Source organism: Cupressus sempervirens, chromosome 5, assembly GCF_028749045.1.
Source record: "Cupressus sempervirens isolate cs-2001-9-10 chromosome 5, ASM2874904v1, whole genome shotgun sequence".
Taxonomy (NCBI): Eukaryota; Viridiplantae; Streptophyta; class Pinopsida; order Cupressales; family Cupressaceae; genus Cupressus; species Cupressus sempervirens.
Genome location: NC_143122.1, coordinates 439317143 through 439341618, shown reverse-complemented (window position 1 = coordinate 439341618; position 24476 = coordinate 439317143). Strand labels below are relative to the sequence as shown.

Here is a 24476-nt window from a genome sequence, read left to right as displayed (position 1 = left end):
AAAAGAACCCTAAACTGACATTTCAAAGGGATGGCAGGCGGACAGCTAGCAACCATCTTACCCGCTTTAACAGGTTTAACATATTTGCTCAATTGCCGGAGGAAAAGAGCATTTGAGCCCAAATCTCTTTCAATAAATCTACTGGATCTGCAATATGCAAATACTTTGAAGAATCAGAATATCAATCAAAATGGAAGATCTGACTTAGTATCATCACCAAATTTACCTCGGAATGTGTTACAAAAATTGAATGAAGAATTTTGGGGTATGGTTCAAAACCATAGACCCAAATCAATTAAGGCCACACCAAAGAAAAGAGAAGGAAAAAGATTATGGGTAACACCCATATTCCTGGAGGGAGGTGAGATAGTTTCCAACGACTAGAGCCCCGATCATTATATTAATAGAGGGATTCGACAAGATTCTTAAATATCCTTCGATCAGAGTTAGACATCGTTTCTTGATCCTTCACTGGGCTAGCCTTGATTTCACTCATTAGGGGAGGAAACTCCATCCCATCCTTCATTTCTATACACAAGGACCCAACATCTCCTTCATTGCCATCGATTTGTTGCCTTACAAAAGCTACAATCAATCTTGCAGTAGCATTGGGGGCTAACAAAACCCCTTTGGGCAGCCCTAGGAGCAGGCCGAGGAAGGCAGTTGAATCGCAAAATCCATTCCATGATATGCGACATGAGGAAAAAAACATAAATCCCTAAAGGGAATATGGTGAGCGTTGTTCGTAACAATTCTATCTAAGTTACCCCTTCTCACAAAAGTTTGGATACAATAAGAAATCTCAAAAGACGCGTTTCTTTTAATCAAGGAATAGAAATACTGGGGCCGAAGTCTGTAAAACACCCCAATAAAAAACTCAGTTTCACGATTCCCCAGTTTTCCAAGCATCAATAATGGTCATGGGGGATGAATAGAAAACGATATCAACATGGCAGTCTTAAGCGACAAATATACAAAAGGATATTGGCACCACTGCAAAAAAATGGCATATTTGCATATTGGTGTGGCCCCCCTTCCTCCATTGCTAGTATCGCTGATGGATGATTAAGGCATTCGTCAGCCAAGTAAGTACCACTATACTCCTTAATAATTTCATATATTTAGATTGTAGGGATAGATCATTCAAGAGTTCATTATTGAATGCTTTTTGTGAGAGTTATTGCATTAAATTTTTCAATTGGAGATCTAATTTTAATTCATCTGATTTTGCTTCTAAATTCGTACCTACATGGGTGGCAAGTAAAAAATTTCATGTGAGTTATTATGTAGTAAAATTACAAAACACATAGGAAATTTGATGGGAAAATGTATAGGTATAGAAAGTAATTAGCTAAAATCTGATGAAGTTAATTTGTTGTAATTAATTTAAGATTAGATGAACAAAATATAAAACCGCTTAAGATAATCACAAATTGATCACTATACAATCTATCTCCATTCCTATTTAAAGGATATGTGAATGATATAGCAAATTAAGAGATGAAACAAAGGGAACTATACAAGACAAATTGTGTAATTCGGCAACTAGAACATCCACTTTAAAGCTGAGATTTCCTTGTGAGGTCTCGATTAAGTTTAAAAATGGTGGAGGTTATATTATCCAAGAGGGAAAAGATACTAAAAACTACGGCATGTATAGGTATTTTGATGAAATTATAATTCTCATAGAGAAAAGGACTAACTAAGGCAATGTGATGTCCTCAGTAGATGAGATAGAAGAGGTAGAAATAATTGAGAGAAATAATAATGACAACACTAATATAACCAACCTGACTCAGGACTTAACAAATAAAATTCGTAATAAAATCGTCTCGAATGAATCCAATGCCTGTGATCAATTTGGGACAAGAAGAGTAAGTTACAAATGAAGGAAACTTGTCAATGCCAGCAAAACCTACAAAGTGATCCCTTACTGATTGGACTGATGAATCAATTGGAAATAAATACAATCATACCACATATTTGAGTAAATTTGACAAGGAAGCATTAATGCGAGAAGCTGGTTTTTGTCCATGGAATATCCAAGAAGGGGTGGAGAAATTGTATATTGAAATTGTGGTTAGGTTAACAAGACAGATAGCAGAAGAAATTGATGACGAACAAGAAGCCATAGAAAATTCTTGCCCATCTTTAGAATCCCCCATAAGAAACGTTCCTATACAGATCCAAGCAGAGATCATCAATAAAGTCAAATAAATATGGAAATTTTGTTCACAATGAAGTTAAGGTAGCAAGTATTACAATGGCAAGAATTAGATAAATCAACCGAAACCTTGGAGGACATTAGTACTATGAAGACAATAAATGTTATAGAGGCACAACAAACTAGTAATGATTTATCCTTCAATATAAAAAAATATGCTAAGGTTTCCATGGAAATGGAATCCCTCTATAGCATATTTGGATGCCCCATAATCCCAAATAAGGAACAAATAATTGAAAATTATGGAGAAGCATTCTTTAACCACCTAGAAGAGAACATTTGTGCACAAGAATCAGACGAAAATGAAGACTGTAAATCTGAGTTAGACAATAATAATATTGAAGAAAACACAAATATTTTTCTGCCAAGCTTAATATCAGAAAGGAAATATAAATGGAAAATGAGAAGGAAATCCGAGAATCAATTGAATGTTTAAACGGAATAAAGAATTCAGAAAGGAAACTAGGTATTGTAGCCAATATTGCTGGCCTAGAAAATCCAATCAATGCTGAATCTTTGAAGGAAAAAGGGAGGAAATCTTTAGTAGAATTAAGGAACAAAGATCAAGAAGCTGAAAACCAAACTAAGTAAACTGATTTCTTTTATGCAAGAAAGGGGAAGAACTTTCCCTAGGGCCAATACAGCTCACTACTTGGAATGTTAGAGGACTTAACACCCATAACAAACAAAGATTGATTAAACACAATCTAAAATTATTTAACTCGGAATTGATACTATTATAGGAAGCCAAACTAGCGAGGAAGGGAGGAAATTCAATTTTAAGTAGGGTATATGGAAAAAAGAATGGATACAATCAATAGGAGGTTCGTGAGGTTTGGCCATTTTATGGAACCCTAGGAAAGTAGAATATACTCATATAATCTTTGACCCGAATTGGATGGCGGGAAGTATTAGTAGTTTGAATAGGAAATTAAAATTTTGTATCATCAATATATATGGACCTACTAGTACACAAATAAAAAGGAGCTTTGGTTAGATATTGAAAAATATATGAATCAACAGTTAAGGCAACAACCTACAATACAACAGTAAGTTGTGAGCCTCTCATCTGAGTAATTAGTCTCAACAAATAAAAAGCAATCTCAATAAATAATAATAATAACAATTAATCTCGGCTTTGGCCCATTACTGATCGACAATATATATATATATATAATAATAATAACAATTAATCTCGACTTTGGCCCATTACTGATCGACAATATATATATATATATATATATATATATATATATATATATATATATATATATATATATATATATATATATATATGAAACCTACATTTTAGGAGGTGATTTTAATGCTATTTTAGACGACATGGAGAAATTTGGTAGTTCTAATATTGTAACCAAAACATAGCAAGACTTTAATCTCTAGGTTAACACTCATAACTTAATGGACATAAAAACAAGAAATGGAGAATATGCATAAAATAATAGAAGAGAAGGTTTTAGTCATATTGCTGAAAGATTGGATAGATTTGTGTTTAAAGGTGACTTTGGCTCTTCTGATTTTACAATAGCAACACAAATTCAGGTTATAAAGTATAGAAAGTTGAAACTACTAAACCATCTAGAAACATTTTCAAGTTTGAAAACATGTGGTTTCAACATAAAGATTTTATGAATTTATTGGAGGAATGGTGGATGGAGGAAACCTTTGAAGGCTCTCAAATGTTCTAATTCATATCCAAACTCAAAATCCTTAAAAGCAAAAAAATTAAATGTAATAAAAAACACTTCGAAAATATTTTTGATGAAAATCTCCACGTAGAACTAGAAATTAATAACTTAAATGAACAAGTTATCAACCTCGGTATGAATGAGGACAAATACTAGAAAGAAAAAGAACTACTAGCCAAGCATGAATATCTTCTAGCAAAAGAATGTAATGTCCCCATTTTTTAGCAAGTTCATGCAATTAACCAGGTCAGTTCACCGTCGCGACCCTCATGAGCTAACAACAGGATTTGAGGGTCTTAGTTGTGTGGTTATAGGCTTTCCAGCAACCTATGGTGTGTTTTGGCTCATTTGAGGGACTTACTATTTATAGTAAGTCGATCTGTTGGTTCCAATGAGCTCAATTGAGTTAGAGGAGTTGGAGCGTGCTCTCAGTTTTTATTTCAGGTTTCCAATTTAGGCTCCAAGAATCTTGGAGGGAGCGTCTATTTATAGTAAGTCACCCCATTAGGTTCATTCATTGTCTTTCATCATTAGGATCACTTTGGTGTTGTCAGATTTCGATTCTAATGCTTCTTCAGTTGTTTTCGCAAGATGGATGAATTATTATTATTAGTCATCTAAATATGTCGAGGTTGCTATTTTTGTTACTGTTGTTGGTTGGTCACCTCAGTATCATAGCTCCTTGGAATCGAGATGAAAAGTTTTAAATAATGGGAACAAGAAACAGTGGCCTTACATGTTAGAATTTGAAGTTATGGTGGAAAAGGTCATTTTTCGAGCCAAAAGCAATTAATAAATTAGTTTATAATGACATTTTATTATATTTAACTGTTGTGTGTGGGAAGCTTCTTAAGTGAAGTTCATCTGGGAAACTTTGTGCCATTTGGAGATTATAAATATGAGCCCATTTGATGAGTAAAGCATCCGATTGATTATTTTCTTTTGTTGCCTGTGAAGAGTTTCTGAGTTTTCCGATTTCTTTGCCCTTGTTGAAGTATAAGGGTTTGGAATTAAGAAGTGCTTGGTAATTCACAGCTGAGGTATTGTGAATTAATTCTGAGAATTGTCTTAATTAAATTATAGTGTTTCCTGACTGTTATGTACTATATATACCTGAGAATTTCATTGTGGCTGGAGAATTTGTGATTTGGAATGCCATTATTATCTATTGTTTGGCGTAGTTAAAGAGGAATGTACTATGGTTGTCATCCCTGTATTTGGTAGTGATTTCAAACTTTGTGGAAAGATGCAATCAATTATTGGAGGGCAGCAATCAGGTTTTAGAACACTTGTGATTATAAGCGAGGAGCATGTATTTTTGAACCTGTGAGTAAATTGGATTATTTCTTGAGAGCTGTAATCCATATTTCATCTATTAGAAGTCAATTTCCAAGTTCATTATTGCATTCTTGTAAATTTTTAGAAGTCAATTTTTAAATTGGATATTAGTAACATTGCTATCAATTATATAATTACTTCTGAATTGTTTAGTGGTGTTCATTTGTCCAAATTGATAAAGACTTAATTAATTAAAATTGTGAGTAGTTGGTTGTGAATCTAAAGCATTATTTATTGAGTGATAATAATTTGCTTACCAAATGTTTGACAAAATATCAAACTGTTGATTAGCAAAAGAAAATTGATGTTTGTTAAGGATATAGCTTGTTGAGGGTTTTTACGATGGTATTAAAGTGGTTTCTTGCCAACCTATAGGAATTGGACTCAATTTTTATTTTGTTCAGTGCTAACTTTGAAGATTTTCAGATTTGAATACTAGAGTGACCAGCCCTTTGATTTCTCCAGCTATGGACAGACATAGGACTGGCAGTTCTAGAGACCGATGGAGTAACAAGGAAGTTAGCATAAAAATGAATGCTTTGCAGGAGAGTATGGAGAGACTTAAGTTTCATCAACAGAGGCTGGCGGAGAGCTTGTCGGCTCTAGCGACAGTTGAGAGGGCAGTAAGGTATATGGTTTCCACCTTTAGAAGGCCGACATCGAGGTTGCAAGGAAGGAAGCTTGAGTTTTCCCTGAGAGGTGTCCATGATGCAGATGTACCTATATTTAGTACGGCACTTGCTAGTCCTATCCGCAATGATGTTGATGGACATATTTCACAAGGACATGTGGATGTGTCAGTGCCCGTAGTGGATAGCAGCACTAAACTTTAGCAGGTTGAGGCTCCCAGAGTAGTCACAACGGTTAGTTCAGAGGTAGTTGATGATGTAATTGTCATTGACTGTTCAGACTCTCCCAAGGAGGGAGTTGTTATTGGAGACTTATATGTTAGCTATCGTAGTGTTGCTCCAGTACAGGAGGCAGTTGCTTCCTTAGGTGGGATCGAGGCATGTATGGAGTCACCCAGCTATGATGTTGGTGATTTGGGTGTTATAACGGAGTTATTAGATGTGGGTTCATGTGCTAGTATTATTGATTCATAGCTTGATGTTGAGTCATGTGTGTAGGTCAAGTGTTAGCAATTGAGGCTTTATTGGGAGATGTAGATGCAGATAGTATGGACACATTTGATGATCCATTTTATGATGCTATGAGTTGCACCGAGTAATATCCCTTGCCAGGTATCAGCTGATGACTCCGAGGAGGTTTTGGATGGGTCCCAAGATCAGTATTTACAAGATCTATCCTTTGAGGTGGAAGCTGAGACGTGGGGATATTGATATTGTGAGGGCTTCCATTTCTTCAAATGAGGAGTTGATTGAGGTACATAGTAGTTATATCTCGGATGCGGAGTTGTGCAAGGTCGATAGCACACATGTAATGAGTGATCTTGTGGTGGGCAGTTTTGATTCGGTTTCCTATCACAGTGCAGTTAGTCAGACAAAGAGCTTGCATAAGAGGCAGGGGTTACAGAGGCATCATGTGACTTGTCAGCTGAAGGTGAGTGATAGTGACATTTCTTCAGCTCTTGAGCATTATGATGCTATTCGTCAGATGCTAGCTACATTTGGTTGGGGTGCTCCTATGTTAGATGAGCACGGTGATAGAAGTCTTTCCCTAGCAGAGGTTCATATGCTTCGAAAGGCTATCAGGATCTTGAAGCATAGTACTCTCAGTCAGTTATTGACAGGGATTACCTTCTGGACTGGGGTAGCACCTATTATGAGACGTTGTTAGGGAAAGAGGAGGTAGCTGAGCTGACCCAAGAGCTTGAGGTGATTGCGGACTCTCTTCAATATACTTAGTTAGCTCTTCAAGAGTCACGGTTATAGTCAGATGAGGTTACCGTGGAGTTAAAGCGGGTATAATCGACATCAGCCCTAGACCGTATTCAGTTACATATTGTGGTTGGTGGTGAGTTTGCTTCCATGGTTGGGGATGAGGGACGCGATGATGTGGCCAAAACATTCGTCCAATATATGGGTGTAATAGGTATAGAGGAGGTGAGAGCATCAGGGGAGACGACCTCTCATGGTGATTTGCTTCCTTCTACTGGAAGTGGATCCACTTCTTCATTTCATAAAGTTGGTACCATTAGACAGATGGGCCACATTTTCAGAGGGATCAGTTGTGGGTCGCAGGGGAGTAGGTTGATTCTTCCACATATAATTTCTACTGCAAAGAGTCCTTCATGGAGTATCTATTGAAGAGTTCAGATGTGAGGGAGAATTCATAGAGTGTTTGAGGGTACTCTCATCCGGGGCTCTTGTGCTATTCAGAGGTTGGTGGGAAAGATTGTAGAGACTGTCTACTATGCTTCCCCATAGGGATTTTGAGGTTGGGTTTGCTAAGAGGGTTGCCCAAGATCCTGCTTGACCAATAGTTTGGAGTCAAAGATTGGAGCCATCTTCTTATTCCCAATTTGATGCCGATAAGCCCTCGACAGAGATTGTGAGTTTTTATTGGCATTACATTGTGATGAGTACTCATCATTTTTCTTTTGATCCACAAGTAGAGGATTTGGTTTCATGTCGATGTGAGTTGGCTCCAGTTTCATGCCATCCATTATGGGATGGGTTAGCACCATCTTTTGCAGATGGGATTGATAACTGCAAATTAGACCCCTTGCACTATCTACACACCCAGGACAGTTTGGCAGAGGTTTGAGTTGGTGGTAGTGTTTCAGGTATCTATGGTTGTTACCATATCTCCATAGTGCAGTTGGGTGTGAGTAGGACTGAGGTGTGGACAGAGTTGGTATTTCAATTGGGTTGAGTGTCGATGAGTTGTTGCCTACATCAGCGCCTTGGGTCAATTTTCAGATAATTTTGATGTTGATGTTCGTTATTTGGGGGTTGGTGCTACTAGAGTTGTTTGTACACAACAGGTATAGTACGCAATTCTACCTTTGGGATCCAAGTGGATTATGATGTCCATTTTGCTCCAGGATTGCTTGGGGACAAGCAATCTTAGGAAGGGAGAACTGTAATATCCCCATTTTTTAGCAGGTTCCTGCAGTTGACCAGGTCAATTCACCATCGTGACCCTCGCGAGCTGACAATAGGATTTGAGGGTCTTAGTTGTGTGGTTATAGGCTTTCCAGCAACCTATGGTGTGTTTTGGCTCCATTTGAGGGACTTATTATTTAGTAAGTCAATCTATTGGTTTCAATGAGCTTAGTTGAGTCAAAGGAGTTGGAGGATGCTCTCAGTTTTTATTACTGGCTTCCAGTTTGGGTTCCAAGAATCTTGGAGGGAGCGTCTATTTATAGTAAGTCACACCGTTAGGTTCATTCACTGTCTTTCATCATCGGAATCACTTTGGTGTTGTCAGATTTCAATTCTAATGCTTCTTCAATTGTTTTTGAAAATGGGTGAATTATTATTATTATTCATCTAAATACGCTAAGGTTGCTATTTTGTTATTGTTGTTGGTTGGCCACCTCAGTATTATAGCTCGTTGGAACCGGGATGAAAAGTTTTAAATAATGGGAACAAGAAACAGTGGCCTTACATGTCAGAATTTGTCATTATGGTGGAAAAGGTCATTTTCCGAGCCAAAAGCAATTAATAAATTAGTTTATAATGACACTTTATTATGTTCTAATATTGTGTGTGGGAAGCTTCTTAAGTGAAGTTCATTTGGGAAACTTTGTGCCATTTGGAGATTATATATATGAGCCCATTTGATGAGCAAAGCATCAGATTGATTATTTTCTTTTGTTGCTTGCGAAGAGTTTCTGAGTTTGTCGATTTCTTTGCCCTTGTTGAAGTATAAGGGTTTGGAATTAAGAAGTGCCTAGTAATTCACAGCTGAGGTATTGTGAATTAATTCTGAGAATTGTCTTAATTAAATTATAGTATTTCCCGACTATTATGTATTGTACTTGGGAATTTCATTGTGGCTAGAGAATTTGTGATTTGGAACGCCATTATTGTCTATTGTTTGGCGTGGTTAAAGAGGAATGTACTATAGCTGTCGTCCCTGTATTTGGCAACGATTTCAGAATTTGTGAAAGGCTGCAATCAATTATTGGAGGGTAGCAATTAGGTTTTAAAGCACCTGCGATTATAAGCGAGGAGCATGTATTTCTGAACCTGCGAGTAAATTGGATTATTTTTTGAGAAATGCAATCCATATTTCATCTATTAGAAGTCAATTTCCAGGTTCATTATTGCATTCTTGTAAATTTCCAGAAGTCAATTTTTAAATTGGATATTAGTAGCATTGCCATCAATTATATAATTACTTCTGAATTGTTTAGTGGTGTTCATTTGTCCAAATTGATAAAGACTTAATCAATTAAAATTGTGAGCAGCTGGCTATGAATCTAAAGCATTATTTATTGAGTGATAATAATTTTCCCGCCAAATGTTTGACAAAATATCAAATTGTTGATTAGCAAAAGCAAATTGATGTTTGTTAAGGATATAACCTGTTGAGGGTTTTTACAAAGAAGAAACCTTTTGGAATCAAAAATTCAAGAAATATTAGCTTTCTGAGGGTGATAGAAACACAAAATAATTTCACAACACCAAAAATAAAAGAGCTATCAATAGAATTATTAAAATTAAGGATTCTATGGGAAATATTATTGAAGACCCCAAAGAGTTGGCAAAAGAATTTGTAATTTTTTTTTAAATGCTTTAAAGAATTTTGACTCATCCAATTTTAAGGCTCAGCAAATTCTCCTTTCTTCTATTCCCAGATTTTTAGATGATCATGATAACCGATGGATCAATTGTAAATTCTCCTTAATAGAGACAAGGGAAGCTTTATTTCAGTTACACCAAATAAAGCTTTTGGCCCGAACGATTTCCAAGCATCTTTCTTTCAGAAATGTTGGCATTTCCTTGGGGTAGAACTATGGTAAGCTATAGAATCCACCCGTGTTGATATATAACAGCTTCAGTCAGATACAAGGATAACTGATTATGGTGACTGTATGCATCTGTGCATGTATATATGTATATCAGTTCACTGTGTGAGCTGATATACATGCATACATACACACTTACATAGTACTTGTTCTAAATTAGGATTATCATTCATGTCTTGAATTCGCGCAACTGATTATCCTTGCATTCAATCAAAATTATTCATACCAAACTAAGTATGCAGAACTCTGTACTTACAGATTATATTGTTTCTTGGTGATTGAGTAAAGATGTCTTGCATAATATCGATCAGGTAATGATCAGATGCATTCACATTAAGTCATAATAGGATTGAGCAGATAATTAATTTATGTTTATACAGATCAGCTACTTAATATAAATCATGTTTGGTTAAGCATTAACTAAGCTGATTAGTATAAGATTAATAATTGTTTATATCAACAGTCATGTCATAAGCGGACATGAGACATGTCCTCTCATGACACGCCTTTTGGCTTTGTGTCTTTTCAAACAATAATTATACCCAACTGAACAACCAAGAGAGGTATTGAAATCAATAATTACTCTCTCATTGGTAAGTTCAGCACTTGCAGACCTGAAGATAAATTGTATTCTCAGATTTTCATTAGTATTTCATATATTCCACTAAACCAATTCCTTCAAGAATAAAGTCTGATCATAACCTGCAACAACAGAGAAATGAGTACTTTCAAATCTGCAAATTGTTATACCTGTAGCAGTCCAATAAGAAATATAATCACAATAACATGGTATTAAAGCCAGGTTCCTTATCAGACCTATAACGCTTCATTAAAAAAAATAGCTACAAGATTTAGAGAATAAAGGCAGTGATTCACATATTGAAAAGTCATGATTACCGAGTTGAAGTTATAAATGATACAGACTGGAATAGAATGCAGGTTCGTCCAATTTGGTAAGGTTTGAGTGTGTTGGCTCCCAATTTAATAGGATTCTCAATAATTTTTGAAAATGTAGAAAACACCTAGAAATTAGCTAAAGACCATGACAGGTATTCCCACGCAAGCCAATAGGACCAATTGATAAGACTATATAGTCTTCTTCCCTTTGAATTCTGCAAGATTCAGGCGGGTATACTTTGGAATTTATCATCACTTTCCTTGACAACTATAACTATCATAAACTCTATTATAGCAGACATTTGCCTTTGATTGTTCTAATTTAGAGGCTATAAGAGGGATGTAAAACAACTAGTTCTCCATACCCTACAATTCTCTAAATCAAGCACAGGCTAACTTTCTAGATCTACAAATAAGACATAACATATTAAAGATTTCGTTTATGAATTTTGACACTATGTAGCCTCACAAAACTTGTCCAACATCAACTTATGATCAATGCTTTATCCATTTGGGTTATTTACTCATAGAATATGACACATCAAACCATATCTATTCTCTCACTTTGTGAAAAGAAAATCAATACTCAATTTCAAATCTTATACTAATCAAAATCTCCCTATGATACCCTCAATTCTCTCAAGTCATATCAAGAATTTACATAATCAATTTGATTAACAACAAAATATGAAACAAGATATTTATTCGAAATGAATTACAACTAAAACTCAATATATTTGTCATTGAATCTCTGAAAGTTAAAAGGCGACACATGAAGAGATAAGATTTGAATTGAGCAACCAAGTATTTCTCCATTTGTATTAATTAACTTAAGTAATATAACCAAAGTATCAAATTATATCAAATAAGCTGACTCAAGACAAATTGAGTACATTGCAACTCTATATTTCCATTAGATAAACAAGATCAGAAAATTTTACAACATAGTATTGGACCAACTTCAAACATGAAAATATTATTCATTCTCTAAAAAATTCGAACCCCTTCTCTGAAAACATGTCCAATATTTTTGTACAAAATCAAGTGCATTAGCAATGAATAATGGTGGAACTTGAAATTTCTCAATTTTCCTTGTTGCATGACCACAATCTCATTATGTATGATTGTGATTATGTGTTTGACATGATCGTATCCAACATTTGTGTATTGATCCCAAATGTTGATGACCATTACATATGTTGCACCAGTAGCATTCATAGTCCCATCAACTCCTAACACTAAGTCCAAACCAAAGATGATGTTTTGGAAAATCTCTTGAAAATTCACGAGACATGAATTCATCAACTTTCTTTGGAATTTATACCAATTTCTTATTCTCCAAGGGTCTGTTTGCTTCGTGGAATTGTAGAAATCAGGATTTCTACAAATCCTGGTTTTGCAAATCTTCATTCCTATTTTTGGGATTTTACTTGAACCATTTGTTTCACTTGGAAGATGAGTGTGAAGACACATTTTTATACATAAGCTTAGATTTGCAGAGAGACTCCAAAAATTAGACCAAGGGTGAAAACTCACATCAAGAAAAGATTATACTTAAGATTGTTAAAAAACTCCCCCACGAGAGTGATGTGAAAGAGTATTTAGAGATTTTTCGCTAATTTGGAGAGGAAGTCGTTGCCGAAACAGTCTAGTATGTTGTGGTTGAAAACATGGCTTGACAAACATTCTACATTTTGTGCTCCAAATTATATCATAAAGTGGTGATGCATTCCAATCCATCTTTGACATTCCTGCTTCACAATGCCTACCTTGTTTTACGGGAAACCCAAAAAGAATTTTTGGAGGGCCTTAGAGCAGCGACAAAATAGGCAAATCGCGATTTCAAGCGGTTTGATGAAATTTTACATGAGCATTGATTCCCAGTGTTAAGTTGTAAAGACAAGCTTGATGTTTTAAGCATCCATCTTCTTTGGGCGACAAAGAACGAAGATTTAAAAGTGGTAAAATGGCTCCTGCAGAGTGGCGAACAGCCCTTTGTAGCAAGTAATGATGAGAATGATTCTATAGACTGGGGGGTAAGGGGTGTCAAGCACCGAACTAGACTCCACTACATTATGTTGCTTTCAATGGCGACCACAAGATGTGCACACTCCTCATCTGCCACAATGCAAGCTTAACAGCCAGAGACATGTAACTAGGTTTTGATTAATTCCAGGTATTTTGAGCAAGTATAGAAACCTAGTTTTGAGGCAAAATTAGAATTCAAATTTTCTAATTCCATTTTTCTATTTTGACACAAACGCCCCCATTTTTCAAAACCGGTTTTTGCAAAAACCACTTGCGGTCTAATTCCACGAACCAAATGGACCCCAAAGGAATATGTTGCCTCATGACTTGTCCAGTAAAGAAATTCTTTTGTGATTGGAAGGTATTTTCAAGCTTTTCCAACTCAATTTCTAAACCCATTGGTCCCTCCAAACCAAATGCTTCTATGAATGATTCTCTTTCTAATGAACAAAGCACACTCCTATCTCTTTTGTGAAATGAGTGAGTGGTTGGGTTGTAAGCTTTAATCAAAGCCTTCATCAAATCTACATCAACGAATACTTCAGGCACAATTAGCTTACCCAAGTTTCTATACCATGGATGTGAAGTTGGAGGGTTCTTTAGCTTATTATCGTAGAAGAACCAGAAAATTTTAGTTCCATTTGTGTCTGGTATAGTTGCATCTCTACAAATGTTGTATGGGTCCTTTAACTCATGTGAGTTAGCGCCTTGTGCATTTGAGGAGTCAGGGTGAAAATACACCCATTCATTTACATAAGGGCTTTGACTTTTAGCTTTGGCCTATGATGAGCTAGGCAAAGCCTATTCATTTTTTGCCTATGAAATCAATGCACGGTCTTCTTCTATCATTTCTGAATTGACAATCAACTTTGCAAATCCCTATAACTCTCCTCTCTGCAATTTCGTGACTCAAGAACTATGGCAATGGCTTTTTGTTATAACAGTTTTAAAAGCTCCCATGAGTTAGAAATGAAATTAACTACATTAAAACTTCGCATGCATGAAATCTTTCAAATTGTCAGAAAACACTTCAACTTATCCTTTGCGGCATTTGTACTGCTCTGTCATGAATTCATCTCTATCAACAACTATAGTATTCTTCTTGTCCACATTCTGACCACTTGTTCCTACAACTACTGAATAACTGTTAATCTCAACATCCCTTTAATCTTTGCAAAGTTGAGCTTTGCTTCATTCCATGTTCATCTCCACTTCGCAACTAGGTTTTGACTATGACTTCAAATTGTTGTGACGTCATGCCAGACTGCCTGCCTTAATAGCCTTAATTGCTCGAAACTCTTAAACGTTAATGTTTCTCAAACCCTCGTGAAGTCACGACATGCAGTTGATCTCTACTTCGCCACTGTTAGCTGCAAACCGCAAGATGAAGCTGAGATGCTGCACTTAACCATTTCTCCTTATTGCGTAACATAGCAACCCTTTACCTTGACTGAGCAAATCAACTTGTGAAGTCACGTTTAGCTTCTTTTTGCCAAGTCCTGACCCTATCTCACTACTACTTTATATCTGCAAAGACATGCTTAATCAGACTCCACACTTTGATCGTAACATTGCAGAGGTTAAGAAGTTAAGTTGCTTAAGAGAGAAGATGTTGTGTTTACCACTTTACCTTATTCATCATGACATTGTAACCCTTTCTTTAGGCTATGATACATAACCGGCGATGTTACACCTTAGTACACTTGATAACTTCCTCACCACTTCACCACTTCAAACTTCAATTGTGCATATAATGTTGCGAACATACGCAGTTGTAGAGGAAACTAACCCACATGATTCAGCAAAAACCAATTTTGATCATTGATCCTTCATTTTTTGCTTACCAAATTTATCCATGAGGAAAAACATATGTTCATCACTATCCTAGTGAAGCTACGCATAACTATCTTGTTGCTACCTCATGACTTAAATTCTTTAACTTGAAGAAACTATAGAGATGTAGCGCTCAAACTATTTCATAACCATCACATTGCAACTTAAAAACAAAACATGGAGTAATCAGCAGAGATGTTGAGCTTGACATTTTTTTTAGACCATCACCACTTCGCAGCTATCTTACAAATGTTAGGCTTGACCGTGGAGAGGTCATGATAGTAGAATAACATAGTGGATCGCAACATCGGAACCTTGATCATAACCATCGGGCAAACTGCTGAGATGTAGCGTTTATTGCATTGTATAAAGCCATCGCAACTTAAATGTTTCAAACTGCATTAAGGGAATAGTAAATGAGATGTTGTGCTTAATTGTTGTTAAATTGCATCGCCACCTTGTAGCTATTTTATGTCTGTTTGGCCTAACTGTAGAGAAGTCATGATGTCATGACAATTCTATACATCACAACTTCGCCACTTAGAAAATGATCGTTATGAAGATTGCAACGATACAATGCTTGCAGTTAAAACTCTGTTAGTCGCACCTTCGCAACTGAATGTGTAACCATCACAAGGACTATAGATGTCACGACTAATTAGTCAATTGCTATTTTGCGACTTCAAATCTCATAAAACCAAGACATCATGCAAAGTCACGCTATTCTTTACATCGCTAGATCACAACTAGAACCTTAAGCCTTCAAAAAAGACCAGAGATGCTACGACCTAATAGACATCGCCACTTCACAACTTAATACATCAAAATCCTATATCTTTTGTGAAGTCGTGAACCCTAGAGAGAAAAGTTTTAGGCATGAACTGGGATAACCAAAACATTTAAGGACAAAACCAAAGATTCAAACGACCTAGTGTTAAAAAACTTAGGGCAAGGGATAATAATTGTAAAACTAGTACAAACCCTTCGTAAGATAAAAGGATGACTATTTCCAGGGATATAGCAAATTTTTTTTAGTCTATTTAAAAATAGGGCTAACAAAGTTGTTATTGAAATAGCATCAGTCAAAGACTGCAGATTATACATGTATGTGTGTGTATGTCTTACATACTTTCACATACATATATAATCCCAATCTGATAATGCATTTGAAATCTGATCGAGCACTTCATATCAAACTAAGATAAATCTATCATGTATATTTGCATTTTATTCCTTACATAATGCTCTTATGATCGATCCAATATATATCTCTTTTGTTTAACATAAATAGTCACAAATTAGGTAGTAATAACTAGTCAATTTGAAATCCCGTGACCTTTGATATTGAAGTACCGTGACCTTTCTTGGACAGCGTCCATTGGAATCAATATATATGTACATTGATGCTTGAAATATTGACATCAAAATAAATAAATGCTCAATACCTTTAGCGGCAGATCAACTTACATCATATTGCTCATTATCGTTTGTATTCAATCTGACATTATCATATCTATATTGCATTTGCAATACACAGTAACTAACATATTGCAGATCGAGTCACAAGGATAATTATATTGCAGATCGAGTTACAAGATTGTAGATCGATACATAGAGATCCTCGGTATTGCAGACTGAGCTTTCACATACAAAGAAAATCATCAATCTAAAGGTATTATATATTGAACATATCACTCAGCATTAAGAAAGGTACATCTGCTCTCTCTTACTTGCAAGTAAATGTACAAACTGGTTGATAAATTGTGATTAAAATTAAAAGAAACTTATAGTCTGATAGAAGCTTAATTCATTTACATGGTATTGGAGCACACGGGTATAACAAACCAAAATTAAACTTGAGTATTCAGACTGGATACTTTCAACATATAAAATTCATATTTCAAAATGACAAGTGCAATAAGACTCGAGGATTGCCTTGAGGGAGCAAATAACTTCGCAGCATGGAAGCTACAAATTATGATGGTGTTAGATGAAAACAAAGTAGACTCATTGGTTAAAGTTAAAAGTACTGAACGTGTAAATGAGCCTAAAAAATCACAATGGATTGAAGAAAAGAAAAAGGCTATGAAATTAATAGTGGATTCTGTAAGGAGTCACATTGTGCCTATTTTAGCAAAACAAACTATGACATATCTCATGATCAAATCCTTAGGAAATACATTTGAGATAAATAACACTGGAAGGAATCTTGCACTGAAAACACAACTAAATCACATAAGCATGAACAAAGGTGAATCCGTAAATGCTAATTTTATGAGAATTATAGAATTAAGAGATCAATTGTCAAATGTTGGATGTGAAATAGATAGTAAGGAATTATCTCTAACAGCACTAGGGGGTCTTCCAAGTTCATGAGAACCATTCAAACAAGGCATTAGTGCAAGATCAAAACTTCCTAAGCTAGATCGATTGAGATTTAATTGTCTACAAGAAGAAGTTAACTATCACCTAAAGGAATCAAACAAAAATCTTTAGATGAAGACATTCAAGTTCTTAATACGAATACGAAGAAGAAAGGAAAGAAGAACTTCAAAAGAAAGACGAATTTTCATGGAAAAGGAAAATATAGAAACGATACTTCTCAAGTTCAATGTTTTGGATGTGACCAATATGGACACTATGCTGTAAACTGTCTTGACAGGACAAAGAAACAAGCATCTTATGCGCACGTTGGAAAAGTAAACTCACAAGAAGAATTTGAAAAGTTTCTATTTTATTCCGCACTATCAAATTAAGTATCAAACAAATCTTGCACCTGGGCAATTAATAGTGGATCATCAAGACACATAACAGGATTTCGAGAAAATATGGAAACTATGGTAGATGAAATTGATGAAGAAGTATCCATCGGAGATGATTCTGCACACCCTGTAAAAGGTGTAAGGACATGTACCATCAAATTAGAATCAGGCATGAAAATTCAACTAAAGGATGTTCTTTGTCTCTGAAATCGAAAGAAATTCAATATCAATTTCAGCTCTTGAAGATAATGGATACAAAATCACATTCATGAATGGGAAAGTTTTGGCTTGGCATAAATCTGCCACATTTAAGAAATCCAAACTTATAGGTATAAGGCAAGGTTATTTATATAAATTGTGTATTGAACCTACATAAGCTCTCATACTTGAATCATCTGACATAAATGAAATTTGGCACAAAAGACTAGGGCACTTACACTTTCGAGCCTTAAATTCCTTGGATAAATTGGTGACTGGACTACCCAAACTAAACTCCTCACATGGTGGAACATGCAAAGGATGTGCTGCAAGGAAAACCCCATAAGATCATTCCACTCTAGCACTTGTAAAACCAAGAATATATTGGAACTAATCCACTGAGATCTTTGTGGACCTTTGTCAACACCTTCTAAAGGAGGAGCACTATACTATATAATCTTCATAGATGATTTCTCAAGGAAAAAAAAAAGATATACTTCTTAAAATACAAAAGATTTGAGAAAGTCCTAAATAGATTCAAAGAGTTCAAAGCACTTATTGGAAATTATTCTGAAAATTACTCCAAAAAGAAAATCAAGACCTTGAGAACTGACAATGGAACAAAGTACACTTTAGAATTGTTTAAAAAATATTGTATTACTTCAGGGATTAAGAGGGAGTTCACTGTACCCTACAATCCACAACCAAATGGAGTAGCTGAAAAGAAAAACATAACTATTGTAGAGGCAACAAAATCCATGATGCTTGATCAAAATCTAGATTCCTCTTTCTGGGTAGAAGCATCTAGGGCAGCTGTTTATATTCAAAATAGATGTCCACATTCCCATCTTGACAATAACACTCCTGAAGAGACTTTTACAAGACAGAAACCTGACATAAGTCATTTAAGAATATTTGGCTGCCCATTGTACATTCATGTACCCAATGAGAAAAGAATTAAACTAGAACCCTCTAGAAGAAAATGAATCTTTGTGGGATATAGTAAAACATCAGAAGCATATAGAATATTGATTCCTGGACGAAGGCAAATAGAACTTAGTAGAGATATTATATTTGAGGAAGATATTGCTTTTAAAAGAGCAAAGAATTATGATGAGCTAGAAAATCACAATCCTACCATAACCCAAAATATATGTTCTACTCCTGAACCTCAGTCAGAACATCCTGAAGACACTTCTTATGAAAGTCCACCTGCATCAGAAAATCTGAATTTCAGCAATGAATTTTTTCTTAGTTATACAATCAGAATTTCACTATGCAAGTTGAATTTCATCAATGAATTTTGACGAATGTTGTGGCTTATCCTGTATCTATACGTTACAGCAGTTTGCATCCCTGATTTCAACCATAAATTAGTTAACAAGTTATGTGGGCAGTCCAATCAGCAGATTTCCCATCAATTTATGTATCCACTAGTGTTTCATATGTATCGTTTGATTTAAGGTAAAATCCCAAGTCTTTCAGAAAATAATAGAGGATTGAACATATTTTTATTTTTGCCAAGGTTCATATTTGCTGATGTAAGATTGAAGGAGAAATCCCAGGGTTATGGGCCAGCTCTAGCCATCCCGTCATTGTAGATTGTAGTAATGGTACTGTAGGTCATCGTCTTATTGGATAAAGGTAAACTGTAAAGAGCTATTTTTAGGTCTCTTTTGTTAGTTTTCATTTTTATTTATTTAGGATGAGTTTTTCTTTACAATTTTTTTGTTACCTGATTTTTCCGGAGTTTTGAGTGTTTGTGCTTCAAATTGTGATTTTATAGATTAAATAATGATTGTCCTGAATCCTGAAAAGTGAATACCTTGTAACCTTTTAAATAAGTGCTTTGAGCACATAAATCTCGTAATTATTGTTAACACATGCTTATGCTCCGCAAACATCATTCCATGCATTATCTTTGTGTCTATTTTACTGTGTTTAGAATTTCATGAATTGAATTGAAAGTAGATTATAGCGTCAGATCTTGTATTGGTGATACTTTTCTATCTAAATTGTAGATTTGCATGTAATGCAACTTTCGGATTTCTAAGATTGTATTTAGTTAACAATCCAATAGTTGTCTTTCCTTTCAAATTGTGTATGCATCCCCCATTGTTGTTCTCTGGTTTAGTCAATACAGAGGAGTGGTTACAAGTGACCATGTTTATAGAGTTAGGTGCTTTCATTGATTGAATCTGTAAAATCTTATGAAGGCAACAACTACTAGCAAGCTTATGCTCATATTCGAGGCCAAAATATAGGCAGGTAGTTATTTCTTTTATGCTAAAACCCATAAAGAGAATAGTGTGAAATCTCAGAAATGTAAATTTTATCTATATCTCACTGTCTGGTAGTTTTAGATCTCATAGAGCTTCCAATTATGAATTGAGGAAGGTTCTACCTCACGTACTGTTTGGATATAAAATGTATCAAAAGAATAAAAATTAACACTAACAATAATTAAGCAAAAAAGTCCTCTGCAGTAAGTTGATCTTTCACATATTTATTATTAATCAATACAATAGATCTAATGAGACATTTTAATGTGGTGAAGAATTTTAATACTAATTAACTCAAATCTATAGGATCTACTCACAAAGATTCCAATTTTTTTAACACATTTAAAATGTCTTCTGGAATTTCCGCAGTGATGTTGTTGTTTCTCAGAACCCTGCAACCAGCCCATTTATGATAAGCTACATACTTGCATAAAGATCTGAAATATAAATGTCATATATACTCCTAAACAGATAAGGATTCAAAGAATGCTCTTCCCCTTACAATTCTTTCAGATTCTGCAGAGGCGATATGAAGTCCAATGAAGAACCACCTTGAGTTATGTCACTTATCCTCCTGTGAATGTATGAAGTGTAAATATGATTGAAAGTGCCTCGCTAATAAACATATATGCAGGGACATTCAAGAACAAGAAAATTAAAAATTAAAATTTGTAGTTCAACTTCAAAAAGAGAGTTAATGAATTCAAAATAGATAAGATTAAATATGATTGAAATTGCATCAGTAGTCACTATATGTGCAGACATTCAAGAACAAGAAAACAAAAGATTAAATTCATAGTTGCAACCAGAGTTTTAATGAATTCTAAATATAAAAGAACTTAACAGAGTTAGGGACCATGCTGGCAGTTTTGTAGTCCTTTTGTTTGAAACAAAACCATAAAAAGAACACACGTTCTTACAAGTATTTTAATCGTGCTAAGTTTGAAATATTTGAAGGAATTGGTCCATTCATGGAAGTTCCTTGAAGCATCCTGTAACAAAACCATTTCACCCCAACCTTCTCAGACTTATCCACAATTGTAAATTTTGCACAAATGGGAGGAACATTACACTCATCTTACTATGCTGTGTAATTGAATTTATCTTCACATTAAGGAAGAGAATAGGATCTAATATCTGACATTAGCTTAAAATTCATAGAGGAGATAGATTATCTCACAGTGTTTCTAGTAAGACAAAGTTTCCAAGAAATTCTGGTATTTTACCAGTAAAATTGTTGCCAGACGCCAAACTGTATCGACCATGAAAAGCATATAATTATTAATATAATTAAGCTATTTCCGTGTTTGATGATATTTTAATTTTATAATACCCTTGCAATATAGAAATATATTTTGAAGAGAATATCTACTTACAATTCTTTCAGTCTCGCTAATTTGGAGAAAGCTTGAGGTATTTCTCCAATGAACTGATTAGAAGATATATACCTGTGTAAGAAAGGATAACAATAGTTGTCTGAAACGGGTTTCTGTCAACTCCTTATGCCAGTACTTCCAAACTTGACAGAGAACAAACAAACTCTCAAAAGTGATATTCTCAAATAACATAAGCGGATAGACTAGTCGTGGGAATTGCTAGAATCCTTCCAAAAGTTGATAAATACATACAGATTCTCCAGATTTTCCAAGTCTCCAATCTCCGGTGGTAGTGTACCAGAAAAATGATTAGAGTAAATACTCCTGAATAACATACACAATATCATAAACAATTCACACTTCAATGGAGATGGAGTAAGCATTACTACTATCTGCTTATTTAAAGAATTTTCATATGCAACAAAATTAGTGTGTCTGGACAGACTATTTATGGGAATAGCAAGGCTCCTTGCAGATGTTGATAAATACATACAGCCTATTTAATTTTCTCAGTTCTCCAATCTTCGGTGGGAGTGTACCGGAAAGATGGTTGGAGTGAATGATCCTGAATAGCATACACAAATGTGATCATAAAAAATTTCAAACTCCAATAGAAACGGAGAAAGCAGAACTATTATCTGCTAATTTTAAAAAGTTTCATGTGCAACCAAATGAGTGTGTCTCGACTCTGGATAGACTATTTGTGAAAATTGCAAGAACCCTTCCAAAAGTTGATAAATACATACAGCTGCTGCAGGTTTTTCAAGTTTCCAATCTCCTGTGGGAGTGTACCCGAAAGATGGTTGGAGTTAATGTTCCTAAATAACATACACAATGTCATCATCAAAAAATTTCACCTCAATGAGATGGAGTAAGCATAAGTATTATCTGCTTATTTTAAAAAGTTTCATATGCAGACAAATGAGTGTGCACTGTGTGTGTGTGGGAGAGAGAGAAGAATTACAATACAACCAAGCTTGTGAGATATCCCATCTCCTTAGGAATAGGACCAGATAAAAGATTTAGTGATAGCGTCCTGAGGCAGTCCAGAAATTCAATCAAAAATATGATAAACAAGTATCCCTAAAAGGCCGTTGCTCTCACAGCCCTGCTACAATGATATATGCTTCCCTCAATACTTCTGAATTCAAAAGCTCACGTTGTGCAACGTGATTTCAGGAATATGAAAAGCAATGAAACAGTTAACAAAGAAGCTCTGAGAAAGAGAGCATACAAATTTCTCAAGGAAGGCATGGATCCCAATTGTGGAGGTATTGGACCACTTACACCGTTCTCAGACAGATCTCTGGCAGGAAAACCACAGTAGATTTGTACATAAGTATAGGGGAAAAGTATAGCCATGAAGGCCGAAGATTAAATATTAAAGCTGCTGTTGTCACAAGCTAAATCAAATTAAGGATTTTAATAGATATAAGAAGCAGTATTTCATTTTAATATCATTATTATGGATTAACAGGGTAGTGGAATCATTTCTTCAAAGACCCATTTTTCATGCGTAGACATTCCCTGTATGTTCACATTTTCACTAATCACATTAGCACTTTTCTCTCTCATCGCATTAGCCTTTTAAAGATCAGTCGAAGGAATGAAACAAAGTCAGAAAGTCGTTATTTGAGTCCATCTTCTACTCACAGTCCTATAAGGTATGTCAATTTGGTTAACTCCGGTGAAAGCTCTCCCCCAAGGTTGAGTTTTGGAAGTGTTCTGCAACCAAAAAACTAAATAAGCCCTTATATTACATCTATTAAAAGGAAAAGGAGGAGATCATGGCCTATGCAGGAATAAAAACATACATGTTGGTAACATGAGAACCGCTGACGGAATCACAGGTGAGTCCCTTAAAGCCAGTACTTGTGCATGGATCACCACTAAAATCCCAATCTACTATACCCAGCTTGCTTGCAACTGCCTTTAATGCTACAGCTGTCAATTGGAGACCCCAGAAAAACGAAGGAAGAATTAGATAGATTGAAAAACTTCAAGTCCAGAAATTTTAACGAATTACTTGTAGAAGCATGGAAATTGTGTACATTCATCCTGTGAAAGTGCAGCGTCAGCGTGTTCAGTACTGAAAAAGGAAAAACACATTAGTATGGTGCACGGTATAATCAACAGAATGTATGAAGCCATGAATGGAGCTTCCTGCAACTATCCCCAGCAAAATGTAAGTCCTGTAAATATTATGAACTGTGTTATATGTGGCCAGTCGTATTAATGAGTGGGCAATAATAGTAGTCTCACGAAAAGAAGATGCTTTGTAAGACGCGCATGGACGGCCCTCCTCGTGCGTAAAAAATCAAGTGGGAAGAATAATGGGCAGGAAAGTTTCCATGAAAGTGTGGGCTTTCAATTGCAGAGTTGAATTGTCTAACTTTGGTAAGTTGATGTACGGAGATGGTCAAACTCTTGCTTTGTTTCCCGATTCTTATATCGTAATTTTATTCCGCTGATGTAAGGCTGTGATCTCAATTACCCATTCTATATTTTAAAATAATAAACACATAAAGTGGAAATCATAAACAAAGCAGCGGCAACAACACTAATCATGATGAAACTATGGAAACCTAATTCTCTCTTCGTGATTAAAATAAAAAAAATTGTATTAGTAATTAACTGGTCCTAGTTATATAGGATTTGTAATATTCTATTTATATCGCATTTGCAATAGACTTTGGTTCTAGTTATATAGTATTTGTAAGAGACTTAGTTTAAACTTGATTACAAAACATTATTATTATTATTTATATTGATTGTTTTATTTTATTAAATTGTTAGGCAAGGAACTTAGTTCAAAATTAATTACAAACTTTATTATTATTTATTTATATTTATTGTATTGTTTTATTAAGCTCATTGTTCACGAGGGGAGGCT

At 35.1% G+C, this 24476-nt stretch overlaps 1 protein-coding gene across 4 annotated transcripts in view; it reads right to left on the bottom strand.

Annotated features, from left to right (window-relative positions):
* LOC149556667 (putative LRR receptor-like serine/threonine-protein kinase At1g53440) overlaps positions 1–24009 on the bottom strand; it is a 109955-nt gene extending 85946 nt beyond the window's left edge. The window contains exons 1-14 of one of the 4 annotated variants that reach the window (XM_089831086.1): positions 23846–24009; positions 23635–23672; positions 23398–23527; positions 23237–23308; positions 22818–22889; positions 22548–22619; positions 22330–22401; positions 22077–22148; positions 21836–21907; positions 21584–21655; positions 21388–21459; positions 21128–21199; positions 20710–20781; positions 20525–20599 (exon numbers count right to left, since the gene is read on the bottom strand). In XM_089831086.1, coding sequence (XP_089687212.1) covers positions 20525–20599; positions 20710–20781; positions 21128–21199; positions 21388–21459; positions 21584–21655; positions 21836–21907; positions 22077–22148; positions 22330–22401; positions 22548–22619; positions 22818–22889; positions 23237–23308; positions 23398–23527; positions 23635–23672; positions 23846–23874 — 992 coding nt within the window. In that variant the 5' untranslated portion in view covers positions 23875–24009. The other 3 variants (XM_089831088.1, XM_089831085.1, XM_089831087.1) reach the window with 3 other exon arrangements.
* Between the last annotated feature and the right edge of the window lie 467 nt (positions 24010–24476).